Genomic DNA, 19,754 nt, shown 5'->3' with positions numbered 1-19,754 from the left:
AATTTCTTGGCCTTGCTCTTTTGCTTGCTATTATTTGGGTGCTTCCTTTTCTTGCTAGTATTTGGCTCCACCAAATTAACTTTAGCCTCCATTTGTTGCTTTCCAGACTTCTTTTCAGCATTTTGAACGTCTTCCTCAATTCTTAATCTAACAATCAAATCTTCAAATTCCATTTCCTTGCGTTTATGTTTCAGATAGTTCTTGAAATCTTTCCACATTGGTGGCAATTTTTCGATAATTGCAGCTACCTGAAATGGTTCACAGAGTTTCATGCCTTCTGCATGTATATCGTGCAAGATAAGTTGTATCTTTTGGACTTGAGTCATTACTGTTTTAGAATTTACCATTTTGAAGTCCAGGAATTTGCCTACAACGAATTTCTTCAATCCGACATCTTCTGTTTTGTACTTCTTTTCCAATGACTCCCATAGTAATTTAGCCGTTTTGACGGAACAGTATACGTTGTATAGTGTGTTGTCAAGGCAATTGAGGATGTAATTTCTGCACAAGAAGTCACTATGACTCCAAGTATCGAATGCTGCTCGTTTTCGAGAATCTGTTTCCTTCTCCTCAACAGTTGGAGCATCTTCTCTCAAGATTTTGACTAGATTCAGAGTCGTGAGATAGAACAACATTTTCTGTTGCCATCTCTTCAAATCCACTCCCGTGAATTTTTTCGGTTTCTCCCCGTGAGCATGTTAAGGGGTACGACAGACGTACTAGGGGGTACAACAGACGTACTTGCCATTATCGTTTTAAGATTGTTGAATAATATAGGCAAATAATAGTGTCACCGTAATGTATATTTGGGCAAAGTAACGACGTTTGGATGGTTTTGAATGGTCGAGGCAAGAGTTCGACTCTTTCTCCTTAAAACGATAATGTCCTGAACTGGTACTGATGGTATTGCAGCACTCGTTTTCCAAGATACAACGACCTCATTTTGTAATAGTAGTACTCCAAATTACAAGACCCGATGAACCCGTAAAGTTTAGATCTCTCCACACACATAAGATGACTAAAATGCATGAAAATAATTTTTGAGGACTGAATTATAAAAACAGAAATGATGCAGGGACAATGGGATAATTTCGGGAGAGTAGAAAATCAATTCTGATTTTAGAATGAATTAAAATCGGGGTATGGGGGCCTATATATAGATGTTGAAAGGTTGTGTCCCAACAGACACAACTGTCGAAAAGCTGTGTCCAAAAGACACAAACAGTTTGGACAGTCAACCGCCACAACCGATTAGACATTCAACCGCCAAATTCTAGAAACACCACGTGTCAAATACAGAAAATTAGGGGAAGAAAAAATAATAACATAAAAAATATATTATTATTATTAAATAATAATAAAATAATATAATTCAAATGTTATTTTATCAAAAAATATATATCAGCTTGGCCCAAGCTGGCCGGTCGGACGGACGGCGGCGACACGCGCGTGTGGGCTTTGGCTTAACCTACTAGCATGTAGGTTCTCTCCCCCTCAAAGACTATTGGTACCCCGTGGGACCCAAACCCAAATCCCAAACTTGAGCTATATAAAGTGGTTTATATTCTTCTAGTTTTCCTAAGTGGAATTGGTATTTTCCAATTTTTCACCTATTTTATTTCAACATCAAGTAGGTTCTCATTCACTCTAAATTGGTTTTGAGAAAATAAATATACCATATTAATCTACTCATGGAGTAGAACACATTCGGCCAAAGAAATCTTATATCCGATTAACGGGACCCACTAAATTAATTGGTCAAAAGTTGGTCAAACCAATTAATTAAAACCCAATTTTTTCCAACATTAATTTCATGCACATATCATGATTTCGGTAAGTCAAAAATCTTTCCCGTAATTTGTATATCAATAATTTATGCAGCAATTTTCCAACAAAAAGAAGGTAAAGAACTTACCTCTCCTACATGATACTTTGGTGGTGAAGATACAAAAGTTTCCTCGAGTCCAGACCAAGCTTTGTTATCAATTTCTAGAAATCTGTTCAGTTATCAGCCTCAAATGAAAGTTTGCCACTGTAATTTGTTATCCCTAACTAAACCCGCATAATTTTTGCAACTGCATAAGAAAACTGACAGACCCGCAAGCAACACTTCCATGCATGCATGGCCAGGTATATACACACACAGGTTATCAAGAGTAGGAAACGATTACTTGAAAATTGGGCGAAGAGGCATGAGGACTCTTGGACCCAAAGCTGGGAATCCTCCGAAACGGAGTCGGCACTGCTCACTAGGTCCTCCCACGAGCGGCGGTTTGGGATGAAGGAAACTACTTTTCCTAACCGAATAGTCTGCATTTGAAATAATTCAAAGCCTTGAAAATGAATAACATATAAAGCAAAGCTACACTTATAGAAATGATGACTACAGAATTGGTACAGAACACACATATGTAGGGTGGTTGGGTTATTATTTACAATATTTTAATATACATGGGGTCACCATCTTGTGAGTATCCGTAATCTTTCTATGAAAAATTGCTCTGTACATCCGGTATTTTCCTAACATATATATAGTTTTCTTTAGGGTCGTGGCTGCAATAAGGATAAATCTCTTATTTACTTTTTAAATCCCGAGGGTATGTCCTGCAATTACCGTTTTACCACCCAAAAAATAAAAATAAATAATATATATATATATAATCTTTATTTAACCCCATAACTTCCTTAAACTTCCTAGAAGTCCCCGAAAAATTACTAAAAGCCACAAAAAAGCTTGGTTCTTACATCTCCATCCTTTAAGAAATCTTATCGTTGAAATTTAATTTACGCATTCCTGAACATTCGATGCTACCATGCTTCCGTCGAGCAATGAGCTAACACCTTCATAGTTACTGAAAATCATAGTCACTTAACTCTAATGTCCTTATCTCCTTCTCTATTAAACCTTTCATACTGATGAACTAATCAAATGACTAGAATGAAATGGAGATGTGAAAATATCGTGAACTGCTTCTGCTTCTAGAGGTTGAGCTTGCTGATAAGATACGTATCCCAGTTTTCTTAAGATTTCATTGGGACTTGTGCATCTTGGTCAGAATTCTCTTTCTTGTAACATAACCCTCCAACTAAAGACGTTAAACAACAATTTAGCTTGACATACATCGGTTATTTTACATGTATATTATCACTTACAGACACTGACGGACCTATTAATAGTCCTGGTGAGTCACTTGACCCACTAGAAATTTTTTTATTTATTTATTATTATTATTTTTTTTCTAGAAGCCAAAAATCATAATTAGATAGTAACAGTAGTTGGACTTTTTTATTAGAATAGAATTATTGCGATGATCGAAAAATTGAAAGAGTGGGAGTTAAGATTATTTTGTTATTTGTGACATTTAATTTGAGAATTCTTTAGAAATTTTTATTCATCATATATGTGAGACTATATGGAATTCTTTGAGAATTGCTATTTATCATATATATATATATATGAGATTTGTGAATCGACGAATAGTGATCACCTGTATGTATTCTTATAGAATACATAATTTTTTTAGTAATTTTTTAACAAGTTTGATTGTGCCTCACTAGCTCTAAATGTCTGCGTCCGCCACTGCTTACAGATTAGTGTACATACACATGATATGCTAAGTTATGATTGGATTATTATTCCCAAAAACAAAACAAAAAACCTCATCTACCTGTAGAACTTTATGTATATCCTTTATGTACAAATGACATTATTCGACATACATTGATCTTGTATAAATTCTTCCAAACATTTGATGTAAACCTCGTATATCAATTCAATATTGTTGTCGATTTTATTCTGCTAGAGAATCGATCGTAACAAGTAATAAAGCGACGAGTGAATATTGTCCCACGAAGATTGGTTATCGATCTTATTTAACTAGAATTAATTCCAATGAGAGCACACAATCAATTTATGGTTTTGAAGATCAGTTTTATAAATTACTAACTCGATAATCTAAATTGAGCACGAACGAAGATATTTTGAGTGAAATTCAATCAAGCGCTAGGATTACTAATTCAAAGATTCTCCCAACTCTTAAAAAATAAAAAATAAATAAGTTTGAAGGCCTATCGAATCCAAAGATTCTTCCACATTTGGATTAAAAGGGAAAAAAATGTTTTCATCTAGTAACATAACTTCTGTCGTCCAATTTCACTAACAACCAAGATTTTGTTCGTGCTCTGATACCAACACCAACAGATGCTAGAAAATTACCATAAGAAAGAACATAATAAATACCTATTGATTCTTCACAAGAATAATACTTGTTGATTAGCACACAAATGCCGAGAATTGATTTTTTTTTTTTTTTTTTTTTTTTTTTATTTCAAAGAATACTGAATGAGGAAATTGGAGAAAAGTCACTATAATTTTTATCCAGTTAATCGAAAACCAAGTTCAATGCATTGATGTGCTGCCCCTTAAAGACCTCATTCTAAGGTTAACTGAAATTGTGTGAACTCATGAAATTAATATAAAGAACCTAATAAAAATAAAGCATGATAATTTAGTAATGAAATACTAAACTAATATTGGGTCTGCACCACCTATGCACCTGACCGGACCTCATGTTTGAACTTTTCACCAACTTTTACCACATTGTTCAAATGAAAATAGCTTTCGAAGTCACGTGATAGTTTTGAGTGGTTCGATGACATTGAAAGTGACTTGTTCATTCTGGAACCTAAAAATCGATTCATCTTTCCGAAGATCTATTAAAACTCGACTTGTGGATGAATTGGTTAACTTTTATTAGAATATCCTCAACCTCTTCTTGTGGATGCTTGATCTATCTCGCAATGAGTTGAAGAAATATTGTAGTTGCTTTACATTCTTCGAACCCACTCTTACGGATAAAGAAAGTGATATAATTTAATACTTTCATCTAAATCACTTGAACAATTAAATGAAAATATTTCTCAATAGTGCAAGGTATTTTGGAACTTACCTCTTTTAACTTCATAGGCAATTTGATTGGAGTATGGTAGTGCACTCCTCCATTTTATTCAATGTAGCATTTTATTCCTAGACTACGTCTCATCCATAAAATTTCAATTACAGTAGCATCTATGTCATCTGATTTGTGCTTCTAACGTCTTTGAGGAAACAGGGTGGGAGACATGTAATCTTTGATAGGAACGAAAGGCTCAGTTCGCCTTTTCGAATTGCATCTTTTGTCGTTTCACACTGTTCTACTTGTTCTTCTTCAGTGGTAAACACATTATCTTCATTAGTAACATGTCTCTTCATGGCAATCTCAAGTAGCACACGTCTCTTCATGGCAATCTCAAGTAGCACAACTCGAGCACGATTTAATGCCGTGCACTTACTCTCTAGGGTTGGTCTTAGTACTACTGTGTAATGTACCATGTAGTCTTTTGGATACGACTCTAGCCAACTGCAGCCAAATTCTGAAAATTCATTTCAATCTTATGGACGAATCGATCAGTCCTTTGCATGAATCAGTGGTCCGGTATCAGTTAAGCTAAGCCTTTGAAGTCCTGAAATCTTTCTTTGCCCTATGCAGTCAGAAATATTACATAGAAAAATTTGTATTTGATCGAGAGAACTGCAAAAACTTTTGAAGCAAATTACAGCACTCATCTGGCTTTACAAAAAAGGGTAAAACAACAGTATTGTGATACACAAATCGAGCAACATCTAGTCACTTCTACCTTTGGCCCTCGTAAGGACTATACAAGTCAATCATTTAAATTGCACACTATATAGCCAATAACTCAGCTGAAGCCAAAAAAATTACACCTACAGAGAGAGCTCCGAAGAATAAATTATACTAACATGATGTAGTTGGCAAGAAATCGTCGTTTAACCAGACCGTCAGGGATGTAGATAGTCACAGAATGCTCCTTTTTTGCAACGCCCACTTTCATAGAATTTACATACACGCTGTCCTTTTGGAAGAGGCCTTGAATATCCACCACCACCTCCATATGGATGCCTGCCCCATGGAGGTCTGCCCCGTCCAAATCCTTGGTCTCCGCTTTGATTACCCCAATCTCTAGGGCCAGTAAACCTTTCCCCACCAATTTTCCATTGGTTATCCCATGGAAGACTCCCATTCTGAGCACTACGGTTCATGTTTGGATTACCCCATGATGTCCCCGAGTTTGTGAAACCCAAGTTCGGCATTCCTTGAGTAGGTCCACCCAGTACCAGATTGACATTACCCTGCACAGTCACCAGATTAATGTTTCCCTGGACTGTTCCCCAACCAGGGTCCACAGTTTCAGATCCTGTGCCAAGAGCCAATGTCGTGCCAACCATATCTTGACTTATGTTTGGTGCAGGTGGATGGATTTCTGATCCAGAGTCCGCTCGGTGAACTGGACCACTCGTTTCTCCTTCACTACTTGCTGATGACTGTACACATGAACTCCTAAATGGATCAGGAGCATTTGCCTGTGACTGACAAGTCAAGTGTATCTCCCCACTGGAGCTCAAGGCATCACTTTTTCCAGGATCACAAGTAAGACTGAACTCAATTGAACTGAAACAACCATCATTACAATCTTGAATTAATTCCTTCTCAAACTTAATGGCTGAAGTAGGGGAAGGCAAGCCACCTTGAGATTCCATGACTTGAGTCAACAAATCTGATACTAAATCCTCACCAAGAGCATCAATCTCAATCTTTTCGTTGCTCGATGGTTGCCAACTAGTTATATCTGAAGTATGATGGGAGGAAGAAGACAGAGTCAGCATGTTAGCCAGAGCAGTATCAGCATCACCAAGAGATTTAGGAGGTTTTAGTGAAGATCCAGAGACAAGACCAGAATCCCATTCCTCGACTGAAGCTTTTGCATGCGGAGGGTCATATCCACACCATTCATCAGAAGCATCACTTGGCAGTTTGAAGATACCTGAACTTTGCAAAGCAACATCTGAACAAACAGACTGCTGTTTTTCAGCTGTCTGAATTTCCCATTCCTTGATGCTTGTCTCAGGTGTAAGAGGCGGACGTGAGAGGTCTATACCACCACCATGTTTAGATAAATTAGGCGGTGACTTGACTGTGGGTACAAAATCAGAGCTAGATTCCATATTTTTAGAACTTGAGACAGAACTCAAATTTTCTTGAGAAGATTGACCTACTTGACTCTCTTTATTTTCACAATCATTTCCACCAGTCGTCTGAATTTCAATTCTTCCACTTAAATTTTTCTCTCCATGTTGTGTACAGTGCTTGAAACCTAAATGTGGCAAGGGGGAGCCCGATGCATCTGCCCTCACAACTTCAGTATCACAACTAACAAATCTATTATCAGAAATAGCTTCAAATTCTTGGGACTCTGAAGAAATGTTATCTGCCAACTTTGATGCTTCATGGAATCGCCCATTTAAGGCACTATTCAGAAGCACGGAGTCATATTCCTCATGATTTGTCCATATCCTCAGATCAGGTGGAAATAGTCCAGTCATGCTCCACTTCCGCAAGTGTATCATAGAAAATGGTCCTTGAATTTTACCATTTGGGTCACGATAGTGCCACAAATTTTCTGTTTCAATAATATTAGCAGACGACGAGTTTCCTTTGGAGCCGGTTGTGATTGAAGTTTCTAATCCAGATTTCATCATGGCTTGATCACTCCCACCAGTTTCCAAGCTAGAAATATTTACTTGACTTCCATATTTTTTTTCCCAACTCTGTGATCCACTCGCATCTATTTTTTCATCACTTCTATTACTCCCGACTACCTGGATCAGCCCCTTTTCAATACCTGAGTAGAAGATTTAGTACAAATACATCTAAGTAATAAAAACAAAAGCAAACAAAATAACCAGTGGAAAACAAACTTCGATGTCCACAAGGCCCAAAAATGTAGTGTTACCAGGCTTACTGTTATTGCCAAGTTTGTTGTCTTCTTCTGAATCATAATTTGGGCTCATTTTTGGATCAGCGTGGATTTCTGGAACTTCACAAAGTTTCTGCTGGTGTTCCAACTTCAGAAGCTGTATTTCTTCTATACATTCGCTAAGCGTGAAAATCGTCAAGGAACTCCAAGAAACTCATGCAAGGTGTTTGGTCACATTCACAATTGGAGAAATATATAGATTAAAAAATTATCCATAATTCAGTATCTGTAAATCCCACTTCCTCAGAGATAAAGAGAAGTGGAATTATGAAACACTGCTTCACCTGGGACATTTCTGATTGTAGGGTAAAAACTATGAGATTTCAAAAAAGGAAAAATAAACTATGACAAAAAATTATATAAACAATGAAATGTTAATTAGAAGTCATCTTAATTCATTTCTAATTAGTGCCTTTCCATAAAACCATTGATTCACAATTAATGATCATGAATATATATTCCTAAACTATTCGCCTGAATCAGTATTTACAATAACCCAAGTATTCCTCAGGTGACAAGCTGAACCATCCAAAGTCAATAAATAATTCCAAGTTCATAACTTCAGTATTTCCAATCCAGTCTCCATAATCGGAGCATATGGCTCATGATTTTTGATATATAACAGGAATGACACCAAAGCTGAACTCCTAGGCAAACTCAACTACCAATCTAAAGCTATTTCAAAACTCTGGAGACTACTTGAAGCAATGGTTTACTGTGTCTAGTGGGTCCAACCCATTCTTCAAAAAAAAAAATTTTTTTATTTTTTTTACCTTTTTAAACTAATAATCTGGAAAGAAAAGTTTTGAAAGCTTTTTCAACTTTGAAACTACAATTAATATGTTCCCAGGTTCATAATTCCAGCTCCTTCAAGGTAGAGATATGATGTCTCTTTTAGCAAAGTAAAGGACATCAAAGATTTCCATATAATTTAAAATATCAAAAGATTTTAAACAAAGGATATTCCTTCTTTTGCCCCTCCTCATTAGCTTGTCTGAGAAGTCGATTTAGCTGTAATATCTCTGCTTCCAGTGGCTATATATAAAAATAAAAATAAGAAAACATCCAAACAAGAACAAGAACAGAAATTAGGTCATTAGAATAGAAGATGTAACCAAATAGCCTTACATGTCAAACCTGTAACATCACCCCACCCCCCAAAAAAAGTCAAAAAGATAATAAAAATGTCCCACAGTAAAAAGATAAACATAAAGAGTAAGAAAGATGTGACGCACCCAATGGTGCCATAGGTGTGGATGAAGAAATGAAAGATTCAACCGAAAAACTGATAATGGGTATATGACATCTATATGAATCAGGGTGCCTAAAGAACCACAATATAAAACAACAGTTCACAAACTCACTTCATTTAGCCTGACTGCTTGGAGTGCCATAGCTTTCTTTTGCACGTCTCCCTACTCCAAAGCATAAATATTAGCAAACTATCACATGCATTACTTCAGGCTAAGCTTTAAATAGTGCCAGCACTCATACTTACAATGGTCAACGGTTTTCCAAGCCCATGCCTTATGCTCTGACATAATTGCCGGCATTCATCCTGAATATTGAAAAAGATTATCAGAGAAAGATATGCTCTCTCCAAAAAATAAAAATTAAAAATAAAAATTTAAAAAAAAAAAAAATAATAATAATAATAATATATCCACAGTGTGTTCCAGAGTCTTGCCATAATAGCAAAGATTTTGAACTCCAAAGATTTTGTGAAGAAACAAAGATCTAGCAAAAGCATAGTTAAGTTTTTGTGTAGATTGATCTCATAAAAATAGAACAAATAGATTGGCAAGTTTTTGTGTAGATTACATTTTTTTCTGTCCCATTTAACATACATTTAAATGTTGAATTCTAGAATCAGGAAATATATGCCAATTTTAACAAGGCAGGTAAGACTGATTAATTAATCACAAATAGAAACTGATAACTTTTAATCACTCCACTTAAAAAAGGACTTTACAAAATGCATTGAGTTAAGCCTTAAGTTATAGAAGAAATCCTCTCCATGAGGCTAACTAGAAGACCAAAAATACCAATACCGCCCACCGCTACCTCTAGGTTATTGATTTCCACTTTCTTAACATAACATTACAAATTCAACACACAGAGAGAAGCAGATAAGTTGATCAATTATGTATCTCCAATCACCTCAGAGAATTCTTGATCTGAAATAGCATCAATTGAAAGAGCCTCTTTCTTGCCTAAGTTTAAAACTTCAAGCATGATATCTGTTGTGTTGAAACCAATTTTATGTGGCTCAGCCACCATATCTGTACCTGATTCCAGATATTAAAATTGAACTAGTTCAGTACATGTGTGACTAACACAGAATCTTTAAAGAAAGAAGGGGGGAGAAGAAGGTAAATTATGTTTCAAAAAATTTATGCACATATATACCTACAACTTGTACAAGCCTGTAAAAATCTTCCTTCTGATCATTATTTGATATTCTGATTCGCACAAATGAGCCAATAACCATATCATGGAACTTCTCCTTATCTTTGATAAGAGTCTCCATCAAATTACGTCGCAAATAAATCAAGCTAATGTTCTGAAAATTAATTGCAGCATATTCATCCAAATTTTTCTGAGGTGATCTCTCTTGCACAAGATCTTTAGACACCCATCCAGTGCCTTTGTCAATGCTTGGTTTGTCCATCCCCTTTTCAATACTTGGCTTTTCTAAGCCTCTATTAGTAACTGACTGGACTGCAATTTTGTCAATGATTGGCTGGCATGTATGTACATTATGGCTCATTTCATCTGCACCATTTTTGTTACTTGTTTCTCTGTCTTTCTTAATGCTTGGAACTTCTATCCTTAACGGGTCCTTATTAACTAAACCATCCAGTTCTTGGGACTTATTTAGCTCGTACAGTCCAGAAGACCTGTATGAATTAGAATCTTTTTTACCATGTCCATTAAGATCTACATTATATAACCGCCGCTTACGAGGCACCGCAGCTGCTTCTTTCCATGGTTTTTTAGCTTGTGTGAGTTCGCTCATTGTCAATGATAGCTTCTCTTTCAAGCAAACCCAATACACTTTGAAGAGATACTCCCAGCTAGTTTTGTCATCAAAATCTACTTGTACCTACACAAATAATTTTAGTAGAATATTAGTTTAAAGAGTAAAAATCATATTTGGTTAAGCTTAAAAAAGGAAAAAGGAAAAAGTAATATTTTGGAAACAGGCTAGGACAGGGGAAAGGGTCGAGGGCAATATAAGGAAATTAAACAGAATAAATAAATATATTTTAAAACATTACAAAAAGTCAAAACACGTGTTTGGTTAAGCTTAAAACATGTTTCCAATTCTAGCTTAAAATTGCAAAAGAGCAACTAAAATGTTGGTTAACCTTATTTTAAGGTAAAAAGTAATGTTTTGAAAACCACCCTAGACAAGGGAAAGGGTGAGTCAAGGGTCAAAGGCCCGAATCGTTGATCTAAAGAAATTAAATACATATACATATACACACACACACACAAACACACACACACACAAACAAAGCCAAAAACGCATGGATTTTTATTAAAAAAATAAAAAGAAAAAACTTTTATCAACAACTAAAAGCATAGAAATAGCACAAATAGTCAAATACAATAAGCGATGTAAATAATGCTATTCAATCCAATTACACACTGCAAATAACATAATGATAAGCAATAATGAAAATCAATGTTAGCTTCAAAAATAAATTATCACAAAGGCAGGCTATCCATTCTGTTGAAATCAAGCATATTCATCAATTTTATTTTATTTTTAATTTCTGAAATATTGATGAAACTGGTTGTTCAAATTAGGAAGATAAAAAAACAAAGTTTCTTCTTGTTGACATTTCAGTACAAGAAATCCCTTATATTTTCTCTGTCTAATATATGATTGCAAGCCCCCAACCCCATGATTTTCTGGCATCCACAGTCACAAAAACTCAAAGTTGACCTTCGAATGAATCACAGTAGAAATAAAGAAAAAACAAAGCAAGAAAATGATTTGGAAGGAAAGAGAGAATTGAGAAGCTTCACAAATAAAGTTATGAACCCTAAATAATGAGATGACTTGAGAGATAAAATGCATATTGTGTTTCAAATTAAACGGGGAAAACCATCATGCTCCAGTTGAACAGCCCAGTTTTCTATTGCATGGTTTTTTGAAGATAACTTGTCCAGTTCCTGGTGTGAGCGGTCAAACCAACTGGTGTGGCCTGGCTTGATAACATTTATAAGAATACTTTGTTTCCAAACAAAGTTCTCAAATTTTACCTTCATGTTTGGCTAAGCTTAAATGGATACTTAAAAAAAGCCCTGTTTAAGCTTAGCCAAACTGGCTCCTTATTCTTACTTTTAAGCACATAAAGTTGCTCATTTTGAAAGCAACTCTCACCAAAATTTCTAAAGAAATTGGAAACTTGCTTATTTCAGGTTTGACCAATAAAAATAGTATTATGTTACATGTCTTTATAAGCATGTGTGATGGCCATTATTTGGCAAAAACAAAGTTTTGTGGTTGAAAATGAGTATATAGACAAAAGAGTTTTGATATAAATTTCATCAAAAAATGCTCCACCAGAAAATAATGTTGAGTGCAAACCAAATAAGCATCTAGTCCACATTGGATAGAGTCATTGCAGAGAATTTTATTCTGTGAGGGCATAATTAAAGTCAACATAAGTGAACAAAAGGGAAATAAGAGAAGGAAAGGAAGTCAAGAAGGTGACTGCTATCATTAAAAGGAAATAGACAGCTTCTGGAAATGGAAGGAGAGAGAAGGAAGGTGGCCCGTGAAAAAATAAGGACAAAAAAGAGCAAGCTAAGGAGGAAATAAAAAAGGCATCATATTTAAGTTGTGAAAGGAGAGGAAAAAAGATATACAGGACAGAACTACATAAATAAACCATCTAGCTAATTTTATCAGAACTGTCAAAAAATTTTAAGAACGCAGTGGGAGCAACTGCCCCCAGTTTGCCCCCACTGTGGCTCCACCAGCGCATAGAATAAATTGGCATTGAGATTTTTGGCTCAACAAATAGTATTATATCTCAACAATTGTTAAACCAAAAGATTCAAGCAGAAACAACATAGAACGCAAGATTTACCCAGGTCTAATCATAACAGAAATACATATCCATTGAACTCCATGCCACATCACTCATTCTGAACTGTATTCAAAGTTCAAAGTACAAGATCGCAAGAATTCACCCAGAAGCACTCAAACTTCAGAAGTTTCTGGCTTACACTACAGATCTCACTCAAGAGGACATACAATATCCGACAAGAATCACTCTCAATCTAACAAGAAACCTATATCCCCTCATCAACCCTCAGTATAGAGGCCAAGAGTTTCCAAAAGCTCAAAACCCTTGTTTTGTTTGCGCAGCCAGAGAGAGAAATTGAAAGAAGGAAGAGAAGGAGAATGTTGTTCTGTCTGTAACCCTACTCTGATGCCTTTATCAAAAAATAATAATAATAAATAAATAAATAAATAACCCTACTCTGATGCCACTCATTTATAGGTAATCCGCCAGCCATCGTCGATCTTCTTAGTGAATCCAGCCTACACCCTAAATGCGCCACGCGGATAAGTTGCAACTTTCATCACGGAATGCAATGTTTGGCCTAAAGTTGTATTTTTCAAATGCGACTAAGTCAAAAAAAAAAAAAAATTATTTCCTTGGCAGCCCAACCTAATAAAACTCAATGTGGCATTTTCATCTGTCTGTCTATTTCTGTCCAGATTATGGTATTCTAACTTATGTCTCTATGATTGTAAATCTAAATATAAGCTCGTCAAGTTGAGCATCTCTAGACTGAAGACAAAGGAAATGTATTTGCCTGTTTGGATGTCAAGCAAATGTGTCAGTCCCATTACAACAATTTCCTTCAAACACAACTAGCATGTAAACCTAATTTACATCATATAAAAGTTAGTAGGAACTTTCTTGCAGACCAAATACGATAGAGAAGATACTTTTCCTTATTTCATTTTTTCTTCCTTCACAACGAAGCACTTTTCAGGCTCAGAACCTGCCTGATATTGTCGGAAATTGCTAAATCAAGTGTGTGTGTGTGTGTGTTTTTTTTTTTTTTTGGTGCAAAAGAGGAGAGCTCAATTGATTTCACAAACTCAGGAGGATTAGATAAAGGAAACCTTCTAATTCATCCTACTTTTGGGGTAAGTCGCATTTTAGGACAACATATAACTTAAACAAGTTAAACAAAACATGTAGTATAAGACCCTTAATATCATCTAGGAGAAGTCACATATATCATCAGAGCTGATTAACACTCAGCAATTGGTGCATGAGTTGGTACTTTTCTCTGTCGAAGCATCGGTCCAAGACAGAATATATAAATTGCAGTCCAAAGAAAACATCACGTTTCAGTAATTCAAAGGAAGTAAAGGCGGGAGAGACTATAAACGTGGTTGCAGCAGGGGGATGAAGGCAGAGATGGTTTGAAAGGTCAGAGTCAGATGGTATTATCTCGGAGATTCAAATGCTTCTTCTACATAAAGAGACGAGGGAGGGGGAAATCAAGAAGAATGAGAGTGAAGCACAATGCTGTATGATGTTCGGAATGTTTGAGTAAGAGTGGATGATCCCTTTTTTCCCCAGGATTAGGGGGAATAGAAAGGAAAAGGTTTCAAGGAGGACCAGAGCATGGGCTTGAGATTTGACCACATAGGTAGAAAGTATGTAATGAAGGAGTAAAACGGAAACAAGAAAAGATGAGAATGCAAAGATACTAGAAACAATTTTTTGAATCCACATCTTACACTTTACACAGTACGACACTCTAATGGTGAGATGAAAACCACAAGCTAATTTACATTGATCGATTTTTCTTACTTTGTTTAGTCCAGAACTACTAATGAAAGGTCCAGTGAATTCAAACTTTTTGCAACCACATCAAACAACGACTTTTGGTCTACCTCTATCTATTATAATTTGTTTTCTGGGACCTCACGATTCTCGTGAATTAGGCCCTTTTAATGGCTTCATACACATTAAATGAACATCTAAGTTGTTATTCCATTAATTTAACCGCAATTGTAGCCACATCCACTCGTCGATGATATTCTAATTTTGTTAATTTATCCATTCTAATATAGTTGCACATCTACCTTAACATTTTACTTTGCGTTAAGCTCATCACACAGACATTTTATCTTTTAACAGTCCAACACTCAATATCATTAACCATAGCCTGCCTAAAAGCCACTCCATAAAATTTGCTTTCACTTGGTAGGTATCTTCCGATCACATAGAATTCTGTAACACTATTCCATTTAATCAAAATCGGTTCTAATCCTATGCATTAAAAACTTTTCAATTCCTCCTTCCTCACTAATAATCGAACCAATTACCTAAATAATTGTCGCATACGCCAACATATTCCACCATTTTCACTCCACTGTCATATTCTTACTATGACGAAAAACAGATTCCAGCATTCTGTTTTAATGCTACTTAACCAGGAACCTTCATACTTTAATGTAACCCTCAAACTTTGAAGTTACATTTCCTCTCGATCTTAGTATCCTCAATAATTCATGAAAGCAGATTCTACACGCTAATTGACAGCATATACATCCAATTAAAGTTTACATTTCTGCTCGATCTTAGTATCCTCAATAATTCGTGAAAACAGAATCGACACACGCCAATTGACAGTATGTACATCCTGATCCAATTAAAGTTTTAACATTAAAAGGACTCAAATGCAAAAGACAAATTAATAAAAGAGGAAAATTTTGTAATCAATGCACCTGAAATTATCGCTAAAGAAATCCTAATCATACGAGGCTTCAGATTTGATCAAATAATCAAACATTTCCTTTGAAGGCAGAAGAAATTTAACCGATGGCAACTAAATCGGCTGATGTTTAATTTTGTACAGTCATTCAACATAGAAGCAGAGAGGTCATTTCACTTTATTGACTAAAGCTTCATCATAAATGGGATAAAGCGTCTAATGTGCCAAAAACATCACTTTAAACAAGGTGACTAGAGCAAGGATACGGTGATCCATCTCAATGGTCTAAACCAAAGACTCATCAACATGTTTGGCTTCTCTGCCGCACTGAACATGTTATCTGAAATTAATTTTTTTTCCTGTCAATTTAGAGTAAAACGAAATAGAAACTCAGGTCCCCGCATCACCCTAAAACACCTGTAATGATGAACTCACTTCAAAACAGATAAGCAAAACATTAAAGGATCAGAAATTAAGGATGAATCCTCATCTTATCCTAGAAAGAAATACATATGTCAACTCTAAAACTGATCTGATTTTCTGCAAAACCAAATTTTTTTACGTCAAAAAAATCAGCATGCATATGTACAAATTCATTACCAGGAAAGGTCATCTATTTAAATGACAATTTTTCAGATAGATATAATATTAAATAATAAAACAATCAGAAAACGCCAATAGATGTACTAAATTCAGCTGCTGTCCATGTCATTATTGGAATTTGGAACAGAAAATTTTGAAAAAATGAAAATATAAATATAAAAACATATAACTCTTTGGTCAGGCTACAATACAACTGAAGAAGCAACTTACGTAAGAAAAGAACAAAAGTTTTTGAAGTTGTGACGGAGATCATTGTGCATACCGATTCATTGTTCGCTTGGTCTTTGTTTTCAATCAGCATGATAGTCTTCATGCAAGTAGCGCAAAATCCTTTGCTTCCTCTAACGCACACGTAGTCAGCATCTTTTGTGCAGCCCTTGCACAATGAAAAGGTGCAAGTGAAGCACATATAATGCGAAGACTTCATACATAAAGTACATATGTGCCAACCTGAAGAAAGTAGCATCACAAGAATGTGTATGTATTATCGTTACGAAAGTTCATCAGGCCTGCTATATGCATCTAGTAATAAATACAAAAAAATGAATGTCAATGAAAGTCAAATCAGCCAAAATTTCAATTTAAAGCATTTTATAGTAATAAAATATTATCCATGTACTCTCATAGTAAACAAATAATGTTCAGCTAATAATATAAAGACCTATACTGAGTTCGCAAATTAACTATGATATTCGTAGGGCTAAAAAATTACTAGACAAATCCATAATTAGACTATAAAAACAATAATTAGTTTACAAATCAAAAACAATAAACCAAATGTTGTTTGAATAGGGTGTACAAAACTACAAATTAAGGAAAAAAGACTCATCGATAGATTATTGAATAGTCTTTTTGACTCTTCCCTTGACCCTCTGTCTCTTCTTCTTTGTTTATGATCTATTTTCTACGCATGATTTTATATTTTTCCTTCAAGAGAAACTCAACATGTATAGGTTTTCCTTTCTTTGACTCATTTTTTGTTACATTATTTTGATCCATCAAACTGTTGTGATTTGGTTTGTTTATAATTTAGTACCTTAGTTTAAATACACAAGCCACTTCAAGTTTCTCTAATGTTTCCAAAAAATTTTATGACAAACACGAAACTCTTTTAAAGATTTTGAAACATTTACCCAAGAGTTAGGGGACACGTGTCCAACAAGGACGGTATTTCAGAAGTTTTGGTGCTTCAATAACCACCCATCTCAACAACACGCATAATAAGAAAAACATTCAAAAAGTTTCAACTCTTGATGGGTATCATGGATGAATCAAGTGGTTAGGATGTTTTGGTTAAGCCCATTATTGCATGTAATACTATAATTATACTGATTAACATAAATAAACGGATATCTAATAATCACAAACTCGGCCACAAATAGCAAAAAGAAGAAACAAATTAAAAATTAATGCAATACACCAAAACTGCGATCAACTGACTTCATTGAATTCAAAGTTCAAACACAATAAAAGAGCAGCATACCACAGTTCCAAATAGCAGTTGAACTAAAAAATTTCTCGTCTCGCTTAATACATGCCGGATGATACGCCTTTGGACAGCCCCTATCCAATAGCAACAGAAATTCAATCAACTACAAGGCAAGCTTCAAACTTTCTCCAGGTAATTATTTCTTACTTCTAGAAATTCATGAAGCAAAATTCCCCTGACTAAAAGAAACAACAGCATTCTTGAAAAAGATATTGAATTCTAAATTTACATAAACTAATGTATTCTATCTGAAAGCTTAAGCTATCAGAAGAGGTTCTTCAACTCCCACGTGATATGGCCATCTCCCATTTATTAAAAATTGTGCCGGGTGTCCTTGATATAATGAATCTGGCCTGTACATCAACACCTTTCTGAAATCTTCAAGTTATTATATTAGATGGTTCAAAAAAAAGAACCGAATGAAATTTGAAAAGAAATAAGTTAATCCTCATTCAAAAATTGAAACTTTTGGAATGCCATGCATTAAAAATTCAACTCACCTGCGATCACAAAGCACGAGAGAACCCCCATCGAAGCAAATGAAGCAAACATCCTCCTCCTCTTTTTCCCGCTTCGGACGTGGAAGCTTTGCTGCTGACGCGGCCGGCCCCTTCGCCTGCCGCCCTCTCTTCCGCTTCTCACCACTTGCAACCATTTGCTGCCCTGCTCGGACGGCGGGCAAAACACCCACCTCCTCGACCTCCTGTTTTTCCTGCTTCGGAGGCGAAGACTTCGATACTACGACCGGCCCATTTTCCTTTCTTGCTCTCTTCCGCTTCCCACCACTTGCACACATTTGCTGCCCTCCTCGTACGGCTGGCAAACACATAACCACCGTATAAGGTTGCTGTTCCATGACATCCCCATCGATCTCTGTCGGAGCTCCGACAACCTGAGAGTCGTCCACATCCCGAATCGCCGCCGACGAAGATGCCCCGCCGTTGTCATCTCCCCCAGTTCTTTCAGTAGTGGTGGTGACAGCCTCGTCATCGTCAAAACCCTGGGTCTGTGCCACCGCAGCTAACAACGTTTCTATGTTCTTTCGACACAAACCGGAACTAAAACTCTCATTTTCCTCCGGCGAACTCATTGCCTCGAAACCCTAGAATTCTCAATTGCCACGAATTAACAACAACTTTCAAAAACAATGGAGGTGGTGATCATATATTTACAGGACAAAACCCTTGTATGAAGAAAAAATGCGGAAAATTCAGACACAGACACGAAATTATAGAGAGAGAGATAGAGAAATGAACTGTGATTTGTTGTAGTATGATTGGCTCATAGGGTGTCGTGGGCGAAGGGTTGGGGGTGCGTGGGGTTGGGGTGGGATTACTTTATTACAACCGTATTATTCAGGATTATATCTCTTTCGGCGACAAGTGAAAGTGGAATTTAAGCAGAAATGTTTGAGAGTTTTTACACGAGTCAAAACACTGGAAATGAAGCAAGCCACGTCATCAGTGCATGTTTGTCAAAGCTTAAAAAGTCAATTCTATGTAAATTTACATTTTTTGCATAAGTTAATTTTAAATAAAAAATTACAAGTAAAAATAGCAACTTATTCGAAATATTTGAAAATAAATTTTACTTCAAAGTAAATTCAGACAACTTTTCAGCTTTGAGCATGTTTGGCTGAGCTTAAAAAATTTATTCACAATGCGACAATAATTGAATTCTAGCTAAATGTGGACAACGGGTTGATCAATTAATTTAATTAGAAAGTATACTTGCAATTAATTGTATACTTAGGGGCTGTTTGGGCCCATTTTTTCACCCAAAAAATTGATTTTTTTACCGTTATTTTACTATTTCAGCCGTCATATTTGACTTCTTCTCTCACAGGTGGACCCCACTTTTCTCCTAACGGTCAAAAAATCAATTCTCAAAATCACTCCCAAACAGGCTCTTATTCTTCAATATATGTCAATTGGACCTCCACTTAGTACTCGTTTTTTATTAAAGCTGAAAATAACTTATATACTTCCCGCATCACATTTATATAGGTTGATTTTATTTT

General features: G+C 35.7%; 1 protein-coding gene and 1 pseudogene across 2 annotated transcripts; both read right to left on the bottom strand.

Annotated features, from left to right (window-relative positions):
* Window positions 1-2,267, bottom strand: part of LOC111401934 — a 21,365-nt pseudogene extending 19,098 nt beyond the window's left edge.
* Window positions 2,268-5,537: 3,270 nt separating this feature from the next.
* LOC111401933 (zinc finger CCCH domain-containing protein 44-like) lies at window positions 5,538-19,054 on the bottom strand. 2 transcript variants are annotated; one of them, XM_023029922.1, is made up of 10 exons: window positions 18,235-19,054; window positions 17,729-17,808; window positions 16,508-16,695; window positions 10,285-10,981; window positions 10,036-10,163; window positions 9,374-9,433; window positions 9,240-9,290; window positions 8,840-8,910; window positions 7,861-8,000; window positions 5,538-7,740 (listed from the first exon to the last, which is right to left on the bottom strand). In XM_023029922.1, the coding sequence occupies exons 1-10, from the start codon at window positions 18,822-18,824 to the stop codon at window positions 5,840-5,842; spliced, it is 3,906 nt and encodes a 1,301-aa protein (XP_022885690.1). In that variant the 5' UTR covers window positions 18,825-19,054; the 3' UTR covers window positions 5,538-5,839. The 2 variants fall into 2 exon arrangements, with proteins under 2 accessions (XP_022885690.1, XP_022885689.1); XM_023029921.1 differs by having other exon boundaries at window positions 7,852-8,000; window positions 18,235-19,053.
* Between the last annotated feature and the right edge of the window lie 700 nt (window positions 19,055-19,754).

The sequence above is a fragment of the Olea europaea genome, chromosome 10 (genome assembly GCF_002742605.1).
Source record: "Olea europaea var. sylvestris chromosome 10, O_europaea_v1, whole genome shotgun sequence".
Classification (NCBI taxonomy): Eukaryota; Viridiplantae; Streptophyta; class Magnoliopsida; order Lamiales; family Oleaceae; genus Olea; species Olea europaea.
The sequence above is the reverse complement of the archived record's forward strand: the minus strand, read 5'-3'. Positions and strand labels throughout refer to the sequence as shown.

Coding starts and splice junctions, on each gene's coding strand:
- LOC111401933 (XM_023029921.1), bottom strand. CDS start 18,824: ATGAGTTCGCCGGAGGAAAATGAGAGTTTTAGTTCCGGTTTGTGTCGA. Junction 10,982..16,507: donor ACCAAGCGAACAATGAATCG/GTATGCACAATG, acceptor TTATTTGTGTAG/GTACAAGTAGATTTTGATGA. Junction 8,001..8,839: donor GAGGAGGGGCAAAAGAAGGA/ATATCCTTTGTT, acceptor GACGATTTTCAC/GCTTAGCGAATGTATAGAAG.